Source organism: Centropristis striata, chromosome 18 (assembly GCF_030273125.1).
Source record: "Centropristis striata isolate RG_2023a ecotype Rhode Island chromosome 18, C.striata_1.0, whole genome shotgun sequence".
NCBI lineage: Eukaryota > Metazoa > Chordata > Actinopteri > Perciformes > Serranidae > Centropristis > Centropristis striata.
The window spans coordinates 706,451-730,000 of NC_081534.1; the positions used below are offsets into that span (position 1 = coordinate 706,451).

Genomic DNA, 23,550 nt, shown 5'->3' on the forward strand with positions numbered 1-23,550 from the left:
GTACATTTCATAATGTACAGAGAGTCCGGCCACTTTCCATTGCCAAGCGTTAACTTCCTTGAATGCGGGTACTCTGTTGAAGTTTAAAACTACTGGATCTGCCCAGAGCCACTCTGGATCTGCCATAACCAATCGCTAACATCGTTCTTATTTTAGCGAATGCTAACATCGTTCTTAGCTACTCCACCTGTTCACTGATTGGATCTGCAAATTTTTGGCCGAAGAAAACCTGTGAATATACCACAGACACAGACAACATACTGAAGGGGGAAATGAAAATTGAGCGGAAGTATGTAGTAGGGCAGAGCCAGGCTAATGTTTCATTCACTTGATTGTTTCCACGATATATGATGTTTCCACGATATTCAATTTTTTTTAGATGTACCTGTACATTTTTGCTCTCCCGGATGGTGGCCATTTTAGTCTTTGGGATCAAAATAATGTCTTAATGTAACACTATGGAACAATTTTACCTTGTCAGTGCTAGGGAAGTTATTCACTTGCTAGTTTGTCATGAAAAAAGTAAGCAAGTTACAACAGGTTTTGCTAGGTTTAGTGCTAGCAAGACCTCTCGTTAGCAATGTTAGCAAGTTTGTTATTAACACTCTTGTAGTTCGAAGCTAGTAATAAGTGCTCTTTGGCTTCTTTACAATGTTATTGTGATAGCTATGTTGGCTAGCTTGCTACTTAAGTTCCACGAGTGTCAGGATAGTCCAGGATTTGTAAGACATTTAGCGATAGTTGACTAGCTGTACTTTGCTCATTAGCATTCTCACTCTCACTCACTAATATCTGTCTTTCCGCTGTATGCAGTGGAGCCAGCAGTGGTTAACAGCATTTCTCTGGTTCAGGTGATTGTGCATACCTTTGTAGGCTACAGATGTAGTTGCAAACATACTGAATTGGTCCTTTTTCCAGCTCTCGACAACTAGCTTCTATGATCGTGAGCATAAATAAAGTAAATTTGTATATTAGAAATTATGTTCTCGCTCTACCAGATGGCGGCCATCTTGGATTTCAAAGCCAAGATGATGCCTAAATCTCAAAATGATGTCAGAATCACAATCCTCATGGTCAATTTGCCACAAAAAGTGTATCCATACATAACTGTAGGTGCTCTGGTAAAAATAATACTTTTAAAATACTTTTTCAAGATGATGCCGGCGGCCATTTTGGATTTGGCCCTCTAGCAAAAAATGCCGACATTTTTGCGAGGGACATGGGGGCTAAATTTTTTATAAAGGGTGTATAGAAGTCAAATCAGTTGTCAAAACATATTAGCCAGAGAATGGTCACGGAATTGAGGTTTATGACCCAACTAAGTATGTTAGCTTTTACTGCTACAGTTTCAGCTCACAAACACAGCATGTGGAAAGGAAATGTCTTGGAAAGAGTGTAAAATGTTTATTGTTCTTTTTGGAATTTCAAATGCCAAATCACTGAATAAACAAAACAAGTTATGTCCAAAAAATGAAAATGAAGATATAAAGAAAGGGAAGTTACACTTAAAACCATTTAGCTGTACAATTAAAAACTGAGGGGTTCCCATTGGCCACAAAACATCTGCATTAAGACCAGATCACAGCTGGGTTCAATTCAGTTTCAATTCAGTGGGTTTCTTGTGAATTAAAACCTGAAAACTTTTTTTTCTGAATTGCAACATGAATCGTCCCCAAGCCTCCTCTGAACATACAGTACAATGACTCTTCAGGGATCACTTAAAGGGTTAAATAAAATCATACTCTGTAAAAACTCAAATACTGATAGAATATAACGTGTCAGTAAAACATAAAAGAAGAAATAACTCAGGAGGTGAGGTGGTCCAGGTTCAGCTGCAGGTCCATGAGGAACACTGCAAAAAAATGTGTCTAAAAACAAGATAAAAACAGTAAATCTGAGGGAAATGATCTTGCTGCATGGACGGATAATTTACCTTGACAAGATTTATTAAATTAAGATTATTAAATCTAGAAATAAGCATGTTGAACTCTTAAAATAAGAGATAATAAATTATCTAACACTTCTAAATCTAAAGTTTATCTTGTTTTAAGAGTTAATTTCTTATTTTAAGTGTTCAACATGCTTATTCCTAAATTTAATAATCTTAATTTAATAAATCTTGTCAAGGTAAATTATCTGTCCATGCAGCAAGATCATTTCCCTCAGATTTACTGTTTGATCTGGTTTTTAGACCTTTAGATTTACTGTTTTATCTTGTTTTTAGACACATCTTTTTGCAGTGAGCAGCCTCAGTATGACAGCTCCAATAAGACATACATACTCTCTTTTTAAATGAAGTCAGCCTCTTCCTGCTAAACACAAACATCTTCAGTAGAAAGACAGACATATTTCCACCCAAACTGTCTCAAAATGATAAGCGTGGAGGGATATGTTCAAAATCCTTACACGCTCAGCTGTAATTTACAAAAATGTGACATATCATTTGTAAAAGAACCTTGTTTCATACTGAGGAAGCTTTGGGGGAGGGGCTGCAGGAAATAAAAATAAAAACAAAAAGTCTGATGGAGGACTGCATCATGCTCGTCTGAAGAAGCCTCTGGATTATTAACTGAAAAATCAATAATAAAGCAATTATCTGGGGCTGATTTTTTTTTTTTTTTTTTTTTCACACATTATGTAAAATTAGAAAAAAATATATGGAGGCTTCCAATTCAATGTCTAGAGGACAATAGAGAAGCTACAGTATAATATCTGGAACGGTTCTCTTCCTTTACTTTCATCATTTGTATCATTATTATTTTGTGCAGGAGAAAATAAAATCTTAAAGCAAACAAATAAACTAAAACAAGCCTTTTCTTATTTACACTGAATACATTGCATCATCATCACAACCCCAGTAAACTCCTCCGTCAGTCCGTCCTCCACTTCCTCCACTTCCACATTTATGGCGTTTGCAGAGTTCAGACAGTAGGGGGCGCGGCGGAGACTCAGGGTCCTGTTTTTGGATCTGGAATGCTCGGGTCAGGCTGAGGAAGCTGTACAGATTCCTAAAATAAAGTCCAGGCTGGGAAGGCTCCAGAGTCTAGTAACAGTCTGTCCCCAGCCCCGAGCACCCCCCGAGGCTAGAGGTCTAGAGGTCTAGAGGTCTAGAGGTCTAGAGGTTGTCCCCGGGCTGGTACTGAGGCTCCGTGGCTGTGAAGTAGTCCTCCAGGAAGGCTTGCAGGTACTCGAAGGTCGGCCGCTCCTCTGCGTCCTTCTTCCAGCACTGCAGCATCAGCTCGTGCAGCGAGATGGGGCAGTCCTGGGGGCACGGCATCCTGTAGCCCCGGTCCACCTGCTCCAGAACCTCACGGTTGTTCATACCTGAGGAGCAAACACACCAGGGGGAGTACACTGTAAAAAATGTCTGTAGATTTTACAGTGAAAAACTGCTAAACCATGACAGTAAAAGACCGTAAAATGATAAATGGATTTATTCAGTTTCAGTAACAATGAAACACCGTAACTGTATATATCAGCCAAAACAGTATTTTTAGATACATTACTCCACTGTAAAAAATGTCTGTAATTTTTATTCCTTGGCTTTTTAACACTGCGTGAGTTTTGTGGTCCTCTGTGTCTTTTATTTATTTTATTTATTTTACTACTTTTAACTACAGTACAGGCCAAAAGTTTGGACACACACCTTCTCATTCAATGCGTTTTTCTTTATTTTCATGACTATTTTTTTATTAGTTGTAGTTGTTTTGTAATGGGGTATTTGTTGGGTCCAGATTCAATAAGGTCACAATAAATGTTTCCTTTATTTCCTTTGTCTGATCCATCTCAGCCCCAATAAGTTTATTAGTAATAAAACCAGATAGATGAAATAGATTTCATATCAACCAAAAAGGTTTACGGGTAAAAAAAAGTTGACAAAGACGAAAACTAAAGACATTTTCACTATAATTTTAGTTAGTTTTGTAACCACAAAATACAGTTTCAGTTAGTTATTGTTTTTTAAAAAACTGTTTTGTTTTTATTTTTATTTCAGTTAACAAAATGTTTTTTCAACTCTAGTTTTCGTTATTTTGTTAACTATAATAACCTTGGTCTACACTGTTCCTTTACTGTCATTTTTAGCCCCTGTGGTTACTAAGCAGGCTGTCCTGACCCAGGTCCTGACCCAGGTCCTGACCCAGGTCCAGACCAAGGTCCAGACCCAGGTCCTGACCCAGGTCCAGACCCAGGTCCTGACCCAGGTCCAGCCTCTGTCAGCAGCCTGCTGCTCCCTCAGCTGTTAGCATGCTAACCTCCCTCACCATCTCCCTGCAGCAGACAGCCAACCATCCAACCAGCCAACCAACCAGCCAACCAGCCAACCATCCAACCAACCAACCAACCAACCAGCCAACCAACCAACCAACCACCCAACCAGCCAACCAACCAACCAACCAACCAGCCAACCAGCCAGCCAACCAGCCAACCATCCAACCAACCAACCAACCAGCCAACCAACCAACCAACCACCCAACCAGCCAACCAACCAACCAACCAACCAGCCAACCAGCCAGCCAACCAGCTGACCAGCCGACCAACCAACCAGCCAACCATCCAACCAACCAGCCAACCAGCCAGCCAACCAGCTGACCAGCCGACCAACCAACCAGCCAACCATCCAACCAACCAACCAGCCAACCAGCCAACCAACCAGCCAACCAGCCAACCAACCAACCAACCAGCCAACCAACCAGCCAACCAGTCAACCAGCCAACCAGCCAACCAACCAGTCAACCAGCCAACCAACCAGCCAACCATCCATCCAACCAACCAACCAGCCAACCAGCCAACCAACCAGCCAACCAGCCAACCAACCAACCAGCCAGCCAACCAACCAACCAGCCAACCAACCAGCCAACCAGCCAACCAACCAGCCAGCCAGCCAACCAGCCAACCAACCAGCCAGCCAGCTAACCAGCCAACCAGCCAACCAGCCAACCAACCAGCCAATCAACCAACCAGCCAGCCAACCAACCAGCCAACCAGCCAACCAACCAGCCAACCAACCAACCAGCCAACCAGCCAACCAGCCAACTAGCCAACCAACCAGCCAACCAGCCAAACAGCCAGCCAACCAACCAGCCAACTAGCCAACCAACCAGCCAACTAGCCAACCAACCAGCCAGCCAACCAGCCAACCAACTAACCAGCCAGCCAACCAACCAGCCAACTAGCCAACCAACCAACCAGCCAGCCAACCAACTAACCAGCCAGCCAACCAGCCAACCAACCAGCCAACTAGCCAACCAACCAGCCAGCCAACCAGCCAACTAGCCAACCAACCAGCCAACTAGCCAACCAACCAGCCAGCCAACCAGCCAACTAGCCAACCAACCAGCCAACTAGCCAACCAACCAGCCAGCCAACCAGCCAACTAGCCAACCAACCAGCCAACTAGCCAACCAACCAGCCAGCCAGCCAACTAGCCAACCAACCAGCCAACTAGCCAACCAACCAGCCAACCAGCCAACCAGCCAGCCAACCAGCCAGCCAACCAGCCAACCAGCCAGCCAACCAGCCAACCAGCCAACCAGCCAGCCAACCAGCCAGCCAACCAGCCAACCAGCCAACCAGCCAGCCCCATCTGGACCAACATGTGTTTCCTCCCTGAGTGGAGCTTTCTGTTTTAGTTTCTGTGTGGAACCAGTGGTCCAGCAGGCAGCAGCAGTAATTGCGGGTTATCTCAGAGGAAGGTCAGCCAGGCATTAAATCAGCTTTACTTCCATCAGCAGCAGGAGGGGCCTGTTGTCATGGGAACGCTGTGTGTGTTTGGGTAACCACTCTGAGTTTCTTCTTATCAGGCCACTTTATCGACGTCTCCGGGTAGATCAAGGTGAAAGCTCCGTCTGCTGTTTAACCCTTCCTCCTCCTCCTCCTCCTCCTCCTCCTCCTCCTCCTCCTCCTCCTCCTCCTCCTCCTCCTCCTCCTCCTCCTCCTCCTCCTCCTCCTCCTCCTCCTCCTCCTCCTCCTCCTCCTCACCTGGGTAAGGCACCCGGCCCTTGGTGACCAGCTCCGTCAGCAGGATGCCGAACGACCAAACGTCTGACTTGATGGTGAACTTCCCGTACAGCGCGGCCTCGGGGGCGGTCCACTTGATGGGGAACTTTGCACCTGGAAAGCAAAGATGAACATTAATGATCTGAGCTGAGAACTGAGAACTACTTTCTCCCTGAGGAACCCATCATTTACTAATCAAGACCAGTTTACTTTGAAATCAGGAGTGACTCTCCTGGCTCTAGGTCAGTAGTTCTCAACGTTTTTGAGTCGCGACCCCCAATTTAACATGCATGTTGTCCATGACCTCCACTCACTGAACACAATCTCAAACCCACAGTTCAGATCACCCAAAAAAACCCCAAAATGACCACAAAAAGACACAAAATTACTAAAAAAAGACACAAAATGACCAAAAAAGGCACAAAATGACCAAAAAAGACACAAAATTACCAAAAAAAGACACAAAATTACCAAAAAAAGACAAATCTACCAAAAAAGACACAAAATGACCACAAAAAGACACAAAATTACTAAAAAAAGACACAAAATGACCAAAAAGAATAAATATACAGAATAAATAATATTAAAATAAAGAGAGCTCCATGGCAGCTGACCCAACCCCAAACATTACAAGAACTGGCTCTGGTTTAATATGTTTCGGGAAAATCTCAGATAAACTTTGAAATATCTTGACCCAGTAGGTGGCGCTGCTTGGACTAGTCCAGAACACATGTGCCTATTTACTGTCAGTTTGATGTGGACATGTTACAAATGTTCAGTTCTCCCGCTGAGAGCATTTCCTCCATGAGCTCATGCAGTCAGTAATAATACGTCAATGTGTGAGAGCATTCGGGACATGCATGTAACAAGATGATGATGTAACGTGATGTGTGTGTGTGGGAACAGGAAGCCCACCTTGGCGGGCGGTGTACTCGTTGTCCTCGATGAGCCGGGCCAGGCCGAAGTCAGCGATCTTACACACCAGGTTGTCTCCCACCAGGATGTTAGCAGAGCGAAGGTCTCTGTGGATGTAGTTCATCCTCTCGATGTACGCCATGCCTGCTGCCACCTGCAGGCACACCGCTGCATCAGCACCACGCACTGCAGGTTTCTCATAGGATTATACAGAGGTTGGATGCTACTTTTTATTTTATTTTTTGGACTGTTTTCTGCTCAGCGTATACCTGAGCTGCCATGTCCACCAGGTTCGGCAGCTTCAGCCCTCGTCCTTCTCCGTCCTTCAAGAAGTCCAGCAGGCTTCCTGCAGCACAGGAACACAGTCATGTCACTCCATGTACACACACACACACTGAACACACTCTGTTTCTGAGACCCAACAGCCAATCACTGGGCCCTATCCCCCGGCCCTCTATGGCAGCTATGCTCAACCTTGGGGTCGGGACCCCAGTTGGGGTCGCGAGATGATTTCCGGGGGTCGCCAAATCATTTTGTTTTAGTCTTTTTGGTAATTTTGTGTCTTTTTTTGGTAATTTTGTGTCTTTTTTTGGTAATTTTGTCTTTTTTTTGGTAATTTTGTGTCTTTTTTTGGTAATTTTGTGTCTTTTTTTGGTCAATTTGTGTCTTTTCTTTGTCATTTTGTGTCTTTTTTTTGTCATTTTGTGTCTTTTTATAGTCATTTTGTGTCTTTTTATAGTCATTTTGTGGTCAATTTGTGTCTTTTTTTGTTATTTTGTGTCTTTTTTTTATCATTTTGTGGTCAATTTGTGCCTTTTTTGTTCATTTTTTGTTCATTTTTTGTCATTTTGTGTCTTTTTTGGTCATTTTGTGTCTTTTTTTATCATTTGTGTCTTTTTTTGGTCATTTTGTGTCTTTTTTGGTCATTTTGTGTCTTTTTTGGTAATTTGTGTCTTTTTTTGTCATTTTGTGTCTTTCTTGGTCATTTTGTGTCTTTTTTTGGTCATTTTGTGTCTTTTATTGGTCATTTTGTGTCTTTTTTGGTCAATTTGTGTCTTTTTTTGGTCATTTTGAGTCTTTTTTTTATCATTTTGCGTCCTCTTGTGGTCATTTTGTTTCTTTTTTGGGTGATCTGAACTGTGTGTGTGAGATTGTGTTCAGTGAGACAACATGCATGTTAAATTGGGGGTCGTGACTCAAAAAGGTTGACAACTACTGCTCTATGGGATCTGTTTTGTATTTAACAACCACAGCAACAATGTGACAGCTGAATGTTCTGGAGACATGAAGGTTCTACTCTCTACTTTCTATCATCAACAGGAATTAGTTGCAGTAAGAGGATAAATACAGCTTTGGGAGACTTTGTGATCACCACAAATACTTTGACATTCATCAAACTTCACACAGGCTCTGCTTTTAGAAAACATCCTCCTCTGCAGCGTAACAGGCTGACAAACATGTGGAGCTCTGCATGCAACACACTCAGTAACGAACATCAAAGTTCCTCTCCTGTGTTCCTGGTGCTTCATGCCTCCTCAGCTCTTTCTTGTGGTCTTTCTAAATGTTCCAGTGTTTTGGAGGATTGTTTTGCAGGCCTTAATTATCTTCAGTCTCTTTAAAACAAAGGCTGTAACATACCACAGCAGTTACTGTTATTCTGCCTGGAATGGAACAAAACACTTCTGCATAAATGAAAAACATTTTGCAAAGCCTGCATGCTGGAGCACAGCCCCAACAGGCGCTTTTTATACATTTTACTATTCTATAGTATCATTTTTTTTGCTATTGTGCAGCTCAGGGCACACTAAGCAAAGGGTTGATCCATCCAGTGATCGGTCCATTCATCTCCAATCATCACCCTATGTATGGTCCTCAGAGGATTAGTACTAATGACTTCAGAGACTCTTATTTTAAACTCTCCACTGGCACAAACATATTTATTTTTTGTCATTTTTTGTTAATTTTGTGTCTTTTTTAGGTCATTTTGTGTCCTTTTATAGTCATTTTGTGTCTTTTTTTGGTAATTTTGTGCCCTTTTTGGTCATTTTGTGTCTTTTTTAAAAAAATAATTTTGTGGTCAATTTGTGGTCAATTTGTGCCCTTTTTGGTCATTTTGTGTCTTTTTTTGGTAATTTTGTGTCTTTTTTTGGTCATTTTGTGTCTTTTTTAAATCATTTTGTGGTCAATTTGTGCCTTTTTTTTGGTCATTTTTTGGTCATTTTGTGTCTTTTTTGGTCATTTGCGTCTTTTTTGGTCATTTGTGTCTTTTTTAGGTCATTTTGTGTCTTTTTATAGTCATTTTGTGTCTTTTTTTAAATCATTTTGTGGTCAATTTGTGCCCTTTTTGGTCATTTTGTGTCTTTTTTTTAATCATTTTGTGGTCAATTTGTGGTCAATTTGTGCCCTTTTTGGTTTGCTTAATTCTCTGTATTTATTTCTTATTTTTGTCATTTGGTTTTTGCAGTGTGAATGTTTCCATAAGTGTTGTGCGTATGGAATATGTTTGTATTCTACCTTTGCCCATGTACTCTGTGACGATGTAGATGGGCTCCTCTGACACCACGGCGTAGAGCTGCACCAGCTTGTCGTGGCGGAGCTTCTTCATGATCTGAGCCTCCTCCAGGAAGGACTCGGGGGACATGGTGCCGGGCTTCAGGGTCTTCACCGCCACCTTAGTGGTGCCGTTCCACGTTCCTGCACACACACGCTGGTATAAACATCCATTCATATTCAAATAAAACCACTTCAAAGTCAGACTGTCGAACCTGAAGAGATGATTGACAGCTCAGAGTCACAAACAGGCCAGAGTCTGGCTTTGAGGTGAACATGCAGCACAGAATGAGATCAGAACGAGTGATTCTCATGCACAGAGGTTGTGCTGAAGGATAATTAAATGGGTACCAGATTTAGAGTGGACCTTGATTTAAAATGGCTTTTAAAAGCCAGGAGAGCTCTGAGAGTCACAATAGAGCAGCACAGAGCAGATAATCCTCTGGAGGATGATGAACAAAGGGAAGCCTGTCAGCTGCTGCTGCTCTGTGCCAGTTACTGCAACACATCACCAACGGGAACATAATCAGATATGGATCACTGTAAACACTCCAATAAACTAGTGCTCCATTGATCTCATTCTGTGGCAGGAACGGCTGCAGGAGTGTTAGTCGGGACCCAAAGGGAAGATGGAACATCTGATCCACTCTACATGAGTTTGGGGCTTTAACTTTAGAGTCCAGTAAGCTCATGAAGCAGAGCGGCCTCCATTAGTGATGCAGATGTGCATTTTTTCAGCATTTTTGGAAGCTGGTGATGGTCACATGCTGGGCTGTGAGCTAATAGATCTCATGTGATCTGGGAGAAGATCTATTAGACTAGATCCTCACTATCTGTCCAGCTTGAATATCGTTAGCCTCATAGCATAATTGCCTAAGTCATTTTTTTGCCAAATTGTGATATCTGCCTAACTTTTCTCTCCTACCACTGCTGCATCTTTCTGCCTTATTGCCTCTGTTCTCAGCCTATCAGAACACTTGTTACAGTCCAAAATCACTTTCTGCCTTAGTCATCTCCTTGATTTAGTCATTTTTGCGGCTACATACAAACCAAACTACATTATTTCTATGTAAGAGAAAAATTGCCTTAGTCAGGGCATATTCTGCCTAAGTCACTTTTATCTGTTATGAAATCGATGCGTTTAATTTTTTATGCAAACTTGTTCATGCTTCTATTTGAACTTACTGTTACGATATCAATTAAGAATACCAATGGGCTTACTAAAAAATGTGTATTTTCTTGTTTCCTGAAAACATTCAAATATGACTTAGGCAAATATGCTATGAGGCTAACGATATGATAAGAATGCACACCCTAACGCTCTACAGTATGGAAGCCCAACATGGCCAAAACTAATAAATAAACAAACTAAATAAATAGTGAAATTAATTATTAAAACGTTTGCAGTCAGAAGCCATTTCTGTGAATATTTTGTTTATTACTATTCAGGATAAATAAAAGTCTGATTAAACAAAACTGCCCTACAAAGTCTAACTGCAGTAACTTCACAAAAGGTAAAACTGACAAAAACTGTTTTAAGTTTTTTAACGTTATTTTAACTGGCCAGCCAAATTGGCTACATGTAGATAAGTGAAATGACACTTATTTCCACATGTATTGATGTCATTTTTATGCTAAAAAATCATGATGATTTATTTGACCTTTGACCCCAAAAATGTAGTTACTGCACTCTGGTTTTGCTGTAAAAGGTTCTAATAGTAATGAATTCACCCAACTTTTCTTTTTTTGCAGTGCAGGGTGGCCTGAGGTGAACTTTAAATCGGGACATTTCTTACCGTAGAACACATCAGCAAAACATCCCGTCCCCAGCTTTACTTCCAGCTCAAGTGCTGATCTGCTGATCTCCCAGGCATCATGACTCAAGCCCACAGTGTCAGGGATGTAGTTCACACACACGCCCGTTAAATTAAAGCACAAACCATCCGCACTCTCTACAGGGGGAGGGAAGGCAAGGCAACAGGGTTAACTACTGGGAGGAGCATGCATAGAGGCCCATGAGAGGATCTTCACACTGGGAGCAGAGTCTCCTGACACGCTTCATCTTTTATCAGATGATTTTGGAAAAACGGTTTCCCTGGCAAAAGCCCCAAATATAGAATTATACAAATTTCCTGCCCCATTTTCTCATTTGACCCCCCTCGTCACAGTCCACACTATAAAAAAGGTGTTTAGTCTAAAACCAGATAAAAACAGTAAATCTGAGGGAAATGATCTTGCTGCATGGACAGATAATTTACCTTGACAAGATTTATTCCATTAAGATTATTAAATCTAGAAATAAGCATGTTGAACACTTAAAATAAGAAATTAACTCTTAACCCATAAGAACCTATGGTTAAAACTGTGTAACAAACACTTTAAATCTTCTAGAATCTCCCATATTCAGCTTTATGCTTCACATTAACTCATTAAATCCCTAAGCGACACATACTCTCCAAAATATGGCTGTGACTGGAAACAGAAATGCGAAAAAGTAGCTAATTTCAAAAAGCTTATTTTTTGTTACGAGGCTAAATTTAAACCCATTTAACAATTCTAGGTGTGTCCAAACTTTTGGCCTGTACTGTATATATTTTAAAAAACTTTAGATTTAGAAGTGTTAGATAATTTATCTTGTTTTACGAGTTAATTTCTTATTTTAAGCGTTCAACATGCTTATTTCTAGATTTAATAATCTTAATTTAATAAATCTTGTCAAGGTAAATTATCTGTCCATGCAGCAAGATCATTTCCCTCAGATTTACTGTTTTTATCTGGTTTTTAGACTAAACACCTTTTAGCAGTGCAGATTATTATTAGCTAGTGTTTCTGAGCCAGTCTGGAGTCTCTGCTGCTCCGTGTGCTCCTCCTCTCCATGTGTCCTCTCCTTGAGGAGGCGAGAGGATCCGTACCCATCCAGACCTCCCCAAACTGCCCGTTCCCCAGACGCTTTATCAGCTGCAGCGACTCCCGCGGGATCTCCCACACGTCTTTGGTTTTAACGGACAGGTCGGCGAGGCGCGGCATCCCTTTGTGGCAGGGGACCACCAAGCGGCAGCAGAGCCCGGCCGCCCGGTCTGCACACGGCCCCACGATGCACAAACAAGAGCACAGACAGAGACACAGAGAGAGTTAGCAGGACGCTCTGCAGGAGAAAGAGGAGGAACACTCGGAGCAGAAGGAGAAATAAAAGAACAATGAAGAGCAGAGGGAACATGATCAGGATGCTTTTAGCTCACTAATCAGTCCAGGCCATACACATTGTTACGGCTGCCTGCCGTTTCTTTATTTATTGTATTGTTTCTCTGCATTACTCTGTCATTTATGTAAATTCAGCTGTGAGGTTGCCTGGAGTTGGTTGGACCTTTTCTGGAGCTGAGAGACCGCCTACTTCCTGGTTCTACTGCCTCTACTCGTCTGTGATTGGTGCGGCAGAGATTCCTGCTAGGCAGCCAATCAGAGGACATCAATCACCAGGCTGCACCTTATAAAAGGATCATGTGTTCACAGTTCATGGTGGCTGTGAGACAGTGAACAGTCTGCCTTTTCCTGTTGGGTCAATTTGTGTAAATTAAGAGTATTGTGTTAGTGTGTGTGTGTTGCAGTATTGTTTAACTGTCTGAAGAGTTTCAGACAGTGTGTTTCTTTTGCACTTTGTAAATTCTGTAGTTTGTCACTTTGTTAGTTAAAGAACACCCAGAGTTTGGACACCCTCTGTTAAATCTTAGTTTGCTTTGTTGGTTTTGTGTAAGCTTATGGGTGCTGACCTCCTTTTGTTCTATAGAGTTTTGTGTAAGCCAAGAGTTTGGTAATTTATGTTAGTTGTATATTGTATTGCATATTGTCAGCCCCACACAGCCTCTTTTTGTTAGATTTTGTTGTAAAAGGTTTTCTCTTACTGGTTAATAAAAACCTGATTTAACCAGAACCTCCCAGTGTTACATTCCACCTCATTTCTATACCTTTCCACATGTTACAGCTCACGAAATCGAGCCGGGTCGTAACAACATCTAATGCATTCATCTGCTGCTGGCACAGTCCTGACAGCAAGATTATCATAGTTTTGGATTGTTCAGTAGTTTTATTTTTAATTTTGTTGTCAATTTTTGTTTTCAAATTCAGTTTGTTTTAATGTGTTTTTAGTGTTTAAGTGTTTTTTTTTGGAAAATGCTGAGTTTTAGTTTAGTTTTTATTAGTTGTAGTTGTTGTGTAATGGGGTATTTGTTGGGTCCAGATTCAATAAGGTCACAATAAATGTTTCCTTTATTTCCTTTGTCTGATCCATCTCAGCCCCAATAAGTTTATTAAGTCATAAAACCAGATAGATGAAATAGATTTCATATCAACCAAAAAGGTTTACAGATGAAAACGAAGGACATTTTCACTATAATTTTAGTTAGTTTTAGTTAGATTTGTAACCACACAATACAGTTCCAAAGTTTAATAAATCAGAGACTGATGTTACAGAGCTCTGTTTTTAACTCTTTGCCCTGGTAATATTAGGGGGGACTTGGCTAAAACATATTCCACAGGGTGAACATCACTGAAAACAGGTTGAGAACCACTGAGCTAAAGTATCGTGATGTTTTTAGGGCATGATTTTCTCTGTTGTGTCTTCCAATATTGACTGAATCTATAATAAAAGCATGTCATCCTGCAGCTAGTGTGGCTGCTGCTCATAGAAAGGTTATAACTCTAGGTTATAGCTCACTTTGGCTAATGGCATCTATGACACACGCTGACTTTACGATAATGACAGTAATGTATGTAAAGAGACAGCTCATCTGTTAATGTACATCTACACTGTGGTAAACATGAAGAGGAGCTCCATGAGGAGCATTAAGGAGCTTGTTGAGGCAGCTGAGTGCTGCTCCTCCTCCTCCTCCTCCTCCTCCTCCTCCTCCTCCTCCATCTCCTCCTCCATCTCCTCCTCCATCTCCTCCTCCATGCTCTCCACCTGCTGCTGTTGATGACCCCCCTCATTTTGTGTCTTTTTTTAGTCATTTTGTGTCTTTTTTTGCGGTCATTTTTTGGTCAACCGAATTTCCCTTCAGGGATGAATAAAGTAATCTATCAATTTGAGTCCTTTTTTGCTTAATTAAATGTAATTTTTTGGTCATTTTGTGTCTTCTTTTGGTCATTTTGTGTCTTTTTTTGGTCAGTTTGTGTCTTTTTTTGGTCATTTTGTGTCTTTTTTTGGTCATTTTGTGTCTTCTTTTGGTCATTTTGTGTCTTTTTTTGGTCAGTTTGTGTCTTTTTTTGGTCATTTTGTGTCTTTTTTTGGTCATTTTGTGTCTTTTTTTGGTCATTTTGTGTCTTCTTTTGGTCATTTTGTGTCTTTTTTTGGTCATTTTGTGTCTTCTTTTGGTCATTTTGTGTCTTTTTTTGGTCAGTTTGTGTCTTTTCTGGTTACTTTGTAAAAAAGGTAAAAAAGCTTTCAGTTTCTCTGCCCCCTCTGCTTGGAATACCCTTCAATCTGAGCTGAAACTATCTGAACTGATTCCTTTGGGAGCATTTCGCACAACTCTCAAAAAACGTCAATGTAAATCTTTTGCACAGTGCTCATGTTCCTAATTTGCTACTGTATTTATCACTGCTGCACTTTATACTGCTTATTTATACTACCTATTTATACCGCCTAGTCACTTGCACTTTAGTACTTTTAATATGTTGGACTTTTCGCTGCCTGTTTATTGTTATTGTTCGTCTGTCTTGTAACTTTTGACGTGTGCTGCTGCCTTCTTGGCCAGGTCACCCTTGTAAAAGAGGTCTCGATCTCAATGGGTTTTTTATCTGGTTAAATAAAGGTTAAATGAAATGAAATTTGTGTCTTTTTTTGGTAATTTTGTTTCATTTTTTGGTCATTTTATGTCTTTTTTTAGTCATTTTGTGTCTTTTTTTGTATTTTTGGGTCATTTTGTGTCTTTTTTCAAACATCTCTGACTCTGAAGGAAGCTCTCATGTTTGCCTGTGATTGCTGTGGCGAGTAGATAAGGCCAGTTTCTGCTGCTGATATCAGGAGACCCCCCCTCCTTATCCTGCAGGGACACAGTGACCCCCCCCCCCTGCCTGCAGTGATAAAGCCCCAGGTTGTTTGCATGAGGCAGTAAAGAAGAGATAAAGCAGCGTTCCTCCTGCAGGTCGCCCATCAAAGCCCATCTGGGCCTGCAGCCTGCTGCCACTCACACATCAATACATATAATACAGCTCCATGTTCACTGGGTCATAAAAGCTGTCGATATGAGGACCGTAACCACACGCCAAGCATCAAAACACGCACACGCTGGTTCCTGGAAAGGCTTCAAATGATCAAGTTCAATCCACTACTCCAGCTGTTCTCAAGCTTGGGGTCGGGACCCCAGTTAACCCGACTTTTAGTCATTTTTTTATCTTCTTTTAGTCATTTTGTGTTTTTTAGCCATTTCGGGTTTTTTGGGGTAATTTTGTGTCTTTTTTGGCCATTTTGTTTCCTTTTTTTTGGTCTTTTTTTTTTAGCCATTTTGTGTTTTTTTTTGGTAATTTTGTTTCTTTTTTGGGTCATTTTGTGTCTTTTTTGGGACATTTTGTGTCTTTTTTTGATCATTTTGTGTCTTTTTTGATTATTTTGTGGTCAATTTGTTTCTTCTTTGGTCATTTTGTTTCCTTTTTTTGATCATTTTGTGTCTTTTTTGATTATTTTGTGGTCAATTTGTTTCTTCTTTGGTCATTTTGTTTCCTTTTTTTGGTCATTTTGTGTCTTTTTTGGGTGATCTGAACTGTGCGTGTGAGATTGTGTTCAGTGAATTGAAAAAGTGGTGAATCTGTGAGAAAAGTCGTTGTTTTTTTCACTTTTTTTCTCGTAAATCTGCAACTTTTTTAGCGCAGATTTGCCACTTTAAGTCTCTTAAATCTGCAGCTTTTTTTCTTGTAGATTTTCCACTTTAATCTAGTAAATTTGCAACTTTCTTCTCGAAATATTACACGGGGAACCCATTTTGATATCCACTGAAGTTACCAAATATAGTTCTTCGGCCAATAAAGGGTTAAATGTGATTTAACGGGAGATTCAAGGCCACATAAGTTGCTCCTTTCTTTCTCATCCCTGATAAAAGCTTCTGGACATGAAGCCAGATCTGCTCTGGAGCTCTTTAAAGACATGAAAACAGAAGAAAAGCAGCAAGCAACAGCAGCTGAAGCCCTGAAAAGAGTCGAGGTTATTCATCTGCTCCATGCGTCATATAGAGAGGTGATAATAAATAAATGGTGATCATCCTTAATGTGCCCTGAAACAAACACACAGAGAAATCTATGGTGTTGATTTTAAGGCTTGAACATCGATATGTCAATGAAGCAATCAGAGCGTGACGGGGAAAATATCCGTCTCTCAGAGAGAAACAGAGGAGGAGATGATAAAAGAGAAACACATTTAGAAACAGAGGAAAAACACACTAAAGACTGACTCTACTAGAGACAGAAATCACTGAATTCGCCTGGAAACCTGGGCCGGATTCACTAAAGTCTTCTTAAGATAAAACTTAAGAAAATTCTTAAGAAAAAAATAGGATGTTCTTAAATGCTATTCACCATTTGTTTCTTAAGAATTGTCGTATCTTAGGAACTTCTTCGTTTTCTCACAAGCAATTTTTGTCAGCTCTGTCTCCACTGTGTTAAAGTGTTCATGTGTTAATGTGTTTTGGTCTTTTTGGTCATTTCATGTCTTTTTTTGGTCATTTTGTCTCTTTTTTGGTCATTTTGTCTCTTTTTTCGATAATTTTGTGTCTTTTTTCGATAATTTTGTGGTCAATTTGTGTCTTTTTTGGTCATGTTGTGTCTTTTTTTGGTCATTTTGTGTCTCCTTTGTCCATTTTGTGTCTTTTTTTGATAATTTTGTGTCTTTTTTTGGTCATTTTGTCTTTTTTTGATCATTTTGTGGTCATTTTGTGTCTTTTTTGGTCATTTTGTGTCTTTTTTTGGTCATTTTGTGTCTTCTCTTAAGGAATCTCATTTGTTCTCAAGTTCTATCTTAGGAAAAAACTTAAGAAGAAAGTTTAAAAAAAAACAACTAAAGAAAAGACAAGAACGTCTTCATGAATACCAAATCTTCTTAAATGTTGTCTTAAGAGCAAAGTTAAGAAAAAAGTGTCATTAAGAAGTATTTTCTTCTTCAGAATGCTTCGTGAATCCGGCCCCAAGTTATCAAAAATCTCATCTCCTGACAGCACACATCTGGAAACGTAATGCAAGTGGAATTCTCTCACTTTGCTAAGGAAGAAGAGGGATAAATAATTAATAAGTGCATTTCCACTCCGACAGTGACATCACGTGCTGCATTTAAAAATAAACGTCAATCAAAACAAACACAAAAAAGGTTGGAAATGGAACTTATATGACACGTCTTTGATTCTTTCCAGCAGCGCCTCGTGGTGAGTGCCACCTTTTATTTATTTTGGTGAAAATGTGCAAGCAGACCAGATGTAATTACAGAGTAACAGAGTCTGCTTAATGCACTCTGGATCAATCCAGGGAATCGACACCGGACGGAGGAGAAGACATCATTACATCTGTCGCTATGGCAACATCTGTTTAATGGGCCATTCTGACCACTGGGGGGCAGCGTTTTTGGTTTTCAGGCTAATAGTCTAGACGGATTTCAGAATAAAGGCCTCCTATAAGAAGTGAGGAGCTTTTATGGGTATGGGTCCAAAAAAAATGGTTCCCAAGCGAAATTTTGAGTTTTTGACCTTGTAATTTGTATCAAATGGCCACCAAATTGCCCATCTTGCTCAGTCATTGGACCATTTCCCCTTAGTTTTTTTGTAAGTAGACAATCAAAGATGAGGAAATTAAGTTTCTGGATCTATAGTCTAGGGTCAGAGCAAGGATATAGTGGAGGCTCAGTGCCTTTTTTATGTGTATATATATATACACTACCGGTCAAAAGTTTTAGAACAGCCCAATTTTTCCAGTTTTTTATTGAAATTCAAGCAGTTCAAGTCAAATGAACAGCTTGAAAGGGTCCAAAGGTAAGTGGTGAACTGCCAGAGGTAAATAAAAAAAGGTAAGCTTAACCAAAACTGGAAAATAATGTACATTTCAGAATTATACAAGTAGGCCTTTTTCAGGGAACAAGAAATGGGTTAACAACTTAACTCTATGGAGTCTTGGGCTATTTTGTCCATTTTTGAATTCTTTTCATGTCTTTGTAAGTCATTTTGTGTCTTTTTTTGGTCATTTTGTGTCTTTTTTGGTCATTTTGTTTCTTTTTTTAGTCATTTTATGTCTTTTTTTTTGTCATTTTGTGTCTTTTTTTTGTCATTTTGTGTCTTTTTTTGGTCATTTTGTTTCCTTTTTTAGTCGTTTTGTGTCTTTTGGTGTCTTTTTTTGTCATTTTGTGTCTTTTTTTTAGTCCTTTAGTCCAACATAAAATGTGATTTTGAATCTTTTTTTTACTTTCAAAACACTATCATGCTCAATAAAGAATTGTAAATGTTGCAAATGTGCATTAATTTCAGAGTACACTGAGACATTAAACTGCATCATTTTCAATTAAATTCTGGAAAAGTTGGTGTGTTCTAAAACTTTTGACCAGTAGTGTATACCGTATATCAATATTCCGCCTAAATATATCGGGATATGACTTTTGGTGTATATGGCCCAGCCCTCAGCAGTACTGAATGATCTAATATTGCTCAGTAACAAGTCCTTAAATCAACCAAAACATTTTCTATATCCACATGGAGATATGAGAGCGTGTTTGTACCTGAGTAGTGCTGCACCAGCTGCTGCAGCGTGTCAAACTGAGCCCTGGTGGTGATGTAGTAGCCTCCACTGTCCAGCTTGCGGATCTTATAATGCTTCACGTGGTCGCCCTTCACATCGTCCCAGTCCCGTATGGACAAGGAGAAGGCACCTGGAAGAAGTATTCAGATGCCTTACTGCAGTAAAAGTACTAATACACACTGTGAAGTTACTCCACTACAGTAAAAGTCCTGCATTCAAAACTTACTGAAGTAAAAGTACAAAAGTATCAGCATCAAAATGTACTTAAAGTATCAAAAGTCAAAGTATTGGCAATGCAGAATTAACATTAATAGTCATAAATAGTCATTAATAGACATTAATAGTGCTGTTTAACAATAAATTATTTTTCAGAAACCATTTGCCTTTTTGTTTGCATCTCCATAACATATATCAAAAATGTGACTTTAATTTGTTCAGAACAAGTTAAATGCAACACAGGACACCGTATTAACGGATTAGAACTGTTAAATGGGTTTAAATTTAGCCTTGTAACAAAAAATAAGCCTTACTGAAGTAAAAGTACAGCATTAACATTAATAGTCATAAATAGTCATTAATAGACATTAATAGTGCTGTTTAACAATAAATTATTTTTCAGATTGGATTCACTCAGATTGTCCAAATATATTATTGTATTATTATTTTGATGCATTTATGTACGCTTTAAATTTACTGTTGTCAAGGTAGGGCTCATTTTAACTACTTAATATACCTTTGTGTTGTTTAATTAGTACAAATTTTAAATCTATTATGTTTTATGTTAAATCTCGACCTGAAAAGTAACTAAAGTAACTAAAGCTGGCAGCTAAATGTAGTGGAGTAAAAAGTACAAGAGTTGCCTAAAAATGAAATGAAGTACAAGTAAAAAGTGACATAAAATGGAAATACTCAAGTAAAGTACAAGTTCCTCAAAACTGTACTTAAGTACAATACTTGAGTAAATTTACTTAGTTACTTTCCACCACTGCCTCGGGGACATCCAGGTCTAAACATCAACAACTTCACAAAGATTCATTTAACAAGACTAACAATCTAGCCAACAATCAGCTCATTTCTAGTAGCAGACATTTGAAAACTTGCTGCTGTGGCAACGATTCAGTTGACCAAAGATTCTCAGATCAGTGTCTGAAGACCTTCAGGCTGCTGGTGAGAGTGTTTCTGTGTTTTACCCTTTGTAGTCTCACTCTCCCGGATCAGGTAGGTTCCTCGGGGGTTCCCGGTGGACAGCAGCTGCCTCTCTGCATCCTTACGGCCCAGTTTACCAAAGTACCAGCTGAGTTACAGAGAAAACATCAAACATGAAGTAATTTAGAAGATTTCACTGATTTAGAAAAAGTCCCTGCAGGAAGTCCCCGTTATGGTCCATCTAGTGACATTCTCAATAGCTTTAAATGATTCTTTGACCCAGAAAATGTAGATTTTGACACCAAGATTGACCTTCTAAGTGGCTTGGAAGATTTATTGTTTCTCATAGACTTTATATGGCTGCCATCTCCGATCCACAATCTTGATGAAGTGACTCCTACCAAAAGTTGAAACTTATTGTGATGGAGAGCATGTGGAAAAATTTTTGTGCTTTTGTCCGGCGTGTCCCCTTTCTTCTCAAATCTGGTCCTAAACCGCCGGACTACTAGTTCAAAGTCAATTCAAGACGACAGCCACGAGTGGGGACCAGCGTACTGGGGACCAGGGTACTGGGGGCCAGTGTACTGGGGACCAGGGTACTGGGGACCAGTGTACTGGGGACCAGCGTACTGGGGGGGAGTGTACTGGGGACCAATGTACTGGGGGCCAGTGTACTGGGGGCCAGTGTACTGGGGGCCAGTGTACTGGGGACCAATGTACTGGGGGCCAGTGTACTGGGGGCCAGTGTACTGGGGGCCAGTGTGCTGGGGGCCAGTGTACTGGGGACCAATGTACTGGGGGCCAGTGTACTGGGGGCCAGTGTACTGGGGGCCAGTGTGCTGGGGGCCAGTGTACTGGGGACCAATGTACTGGGGGCCAGTGTACTGGGGGCCAGTGTACTGGGGACCAATGTACTGGGGGCCAGTGTGCTGGGGGCCAGTGTACTGGGGACCAATGTACTGGGGGCCAGTGTACTGGGGGCCAGTGTGCTGGGGGCCAGTGTACTGGGGACCAATGTACTGGGGGCCAGTGTACTGGGGGCCAGTGTGCTGGGGACCAGGGTACTGGGGGCCTGTGTACTGGGGACCAGTGTACTGGGGGCCAGTGTACTGGGGACCAATGTACTGGGGGCCAGTGTACTGGGGGCCAGTGTGCTGGGGACCAGGGTACTGGGGACCAGTGTACTGGGGGCCAGGGTACTGGGGACCAGGGTACTGGGGACCAGTGTACTGGGGGCCAGCGTACTGGGGACCAGCGTACTGGGGGCCAGTGTACTGGGGGCCAGTGTACTGGGGGCCAGTGTGCTGGGGACCAGTGTACTGGGGGCCAGCGTACTGGGGACCAGCGTACTGGGGGCCAGTGTGCTGGGGGCCAGTGTACTGGGGGCCAGTGTGCTGGGGACCAGGGTACTGGGGACCAGTGTACTGGGGGCCAGGGTACTGGGGACCAGTGTACTGGGGGCCAGGGTACTGGGGGCCAGGGTACTGGGGGCCAGGGTACTGGGGGCCAGTGTACTGGGGGCCAGTGTACTGGGGACCAAACACTTACTCCTCAGCCTGGATGGAGTCTACTGGAGCCACGTAGTTACTGGGAATGTATCCACTGCCACCAGTGGTGAGCGAGCGAGCATCCCACCAGTCTCCTTCACTGGAAGAGAGAGAGAGAGAGAGAGAGAGAGAGAGAGAGAGAGAGAGAGAGAGAGAGAGAGAGAGAGGAAACAGAGAATGGAGAAAGAGAAGAAACAGAAGAAGAACATTACTTTATGAGATCTGAGCTGACAGATCTGAGCCACTGAACACGTCAAAGTAAAGCTTTCCTTTGACTCGCTGCCTAATGTAGAAAACAGGATCAGGAGAGTGTGTGGACTCCTGTATGGACGACAGACTAACATCTTAATAATAAACTAATACATACTGACATCTTAATAATAAACTAATACAGACTGACACTGGAAGAGTTGAGAGGAATCAAAGAGAGTCAGAAGAAACTGAAGCTATTAAGAAAAACTCCAAACTATAATTTGCTCACATTCATTTATTCATTGTTCATTTTTACATGTTGCATTTTTCTTGTTGTTAAAAATATTTCTGTTAAATTTTGGGGTCTTTGTTTTTATCCTGGTGGTATCGAAAATGGTATTGAGTATCGAATATTTTCCTGAGTATCGGTATCGAGTTGAAAATTTTAGTATCGTGACAACCCAAGTTGTGCATTAAAGGGTTAAAAAATAATAATAATAATAATATATATATATTTCTGTTTTTGCCCCTTTTTTAAATTTATTTATTTAATTTTTATTTATTTATTAATTACATTTTATTAATTCATATTCATTTTATTTAACTTATTTTATTAATTATTTATTTCGGCCTTGTGAGGGGTTGATTTGTTGTTTAATGTTACTGTTCTGTAACCTGAAACATCTATAAATAAAGTGCTTAAAAAAATATCAGGTCTTCAGTACCAACTGTGTTCTTGGGCTGAGTGCCTCAGACATGGTCGGTCAATGGGAAAGTATGAAATCAGTACATGAGATTAGCTCATAAGTAGAAAAACCCAGATGATAAATCCCTGAATGAAAGCAGAAGTGGATCTCTTCACACAGAGCAGCACTGGTGGTTTCCCATCATTACCACTTAAATCACTGATGGTAATGTCCTTCCCCCATCCTCAGGCTCTGACTAATGTCTCTGTGACACACTGTACCACCCCGAGCTGGTTCCTATCACATGCTCCTGTTAACACCAGGAGGCTGATGGGAGGATACAGACAGAGAGAGGAGGAGGAGGAGGAGAGGAGGAGAGGAGTGGCATTGTTGCTCCTTTATTTATGCTGAATAAAGCCATGATGGGGATGGCCTGGGGACCACAGAAACAGGCAGAAACAGGCCTTCTTCCTTTTGTTCATGGAGGATCCCTGAGGAGGGAGGAGGGAGGAGGGAAGGAGGGAAGGAGGGATGGAGGGAGGAGGGATGGAGTCTCAACAATCAGCCTTCTGAGGGAGAAAAGTATGCAAAAGCGAGAGGATGTGTCTGTGTGGCGTAAGATGCTAGCGGCTAACTGATGCTAGCGGCGCTGCTTGTTACAGCTACAAGAGTAGCCATTAGCGTATCAATGCTAACTCAACATTGTGGTCACAACATTAGCTGACATTTCATAGCGGCGTTACAATCGTTCCAATTCA

The 23,550-nt window shown here is 41.0% G+C and overlaps 2 protein-coding genes across 2 annotated transcripts in view; both read right to left on the reverse strand.

The window, feature by feature from the left end:
* cnih3 (cornichon family AMPA receptor auxiliary protein 3) overlaps positions 1–23,550 on the reverse strand; it is a 386,093-nt gene that overhangs the window by 42,747 nt on the left and 319,796 nt on the right. The window lies entirely within an intron of this gene.
* fynb (FYN proto-oncogene, Src family tyrosine kinase b) overlaps positions 2,547–23,550 on the reverse strand; it is an 80,381-nt gene continuing 59,377 nt past the window's right edge. Inside the window, exons 5-14 of the mRNA XM_059356586.1 lie at positions 21,916–22,014; positions 20,412–20,515; positions 19,202–19,351; positions 12,375–12,539; positions 11,259–11,414; positions 9,427–9,606; positions 7,182–7,258; positions 6,913–7,066; positions 5,980–6,111; positions 2,547–3,324 (exon numbers count right to left, since the gene is read on the reverse strand). Coding sequence (XP_059212569.1) covers positions 3,116–3,324; positions 5,980–6,111; positions 6,913–7,066; positions 7,182–7,258; positions 9,427–9,606; positions 11,259–11,414; positions 12,375–12,539; positions 19,202–19,351; positions 20,412–20,515; positions 21,916–22,014 — 1,426 coding nt within the window. The 3' untranslated portion in view covers positions 2,547–3,115. The remainder of the gene's footprint in view (positions 3,325–5,979; positions 6,112–6,912; positions 7,067–7,181; positions 7,259–9,426; positions 9,607–11,258; positions 11,415–12,374; positions 12,540–19,201; positions 19,352–20,411; positions 20,516–21,915; positions 22,015–23,550) is intronic.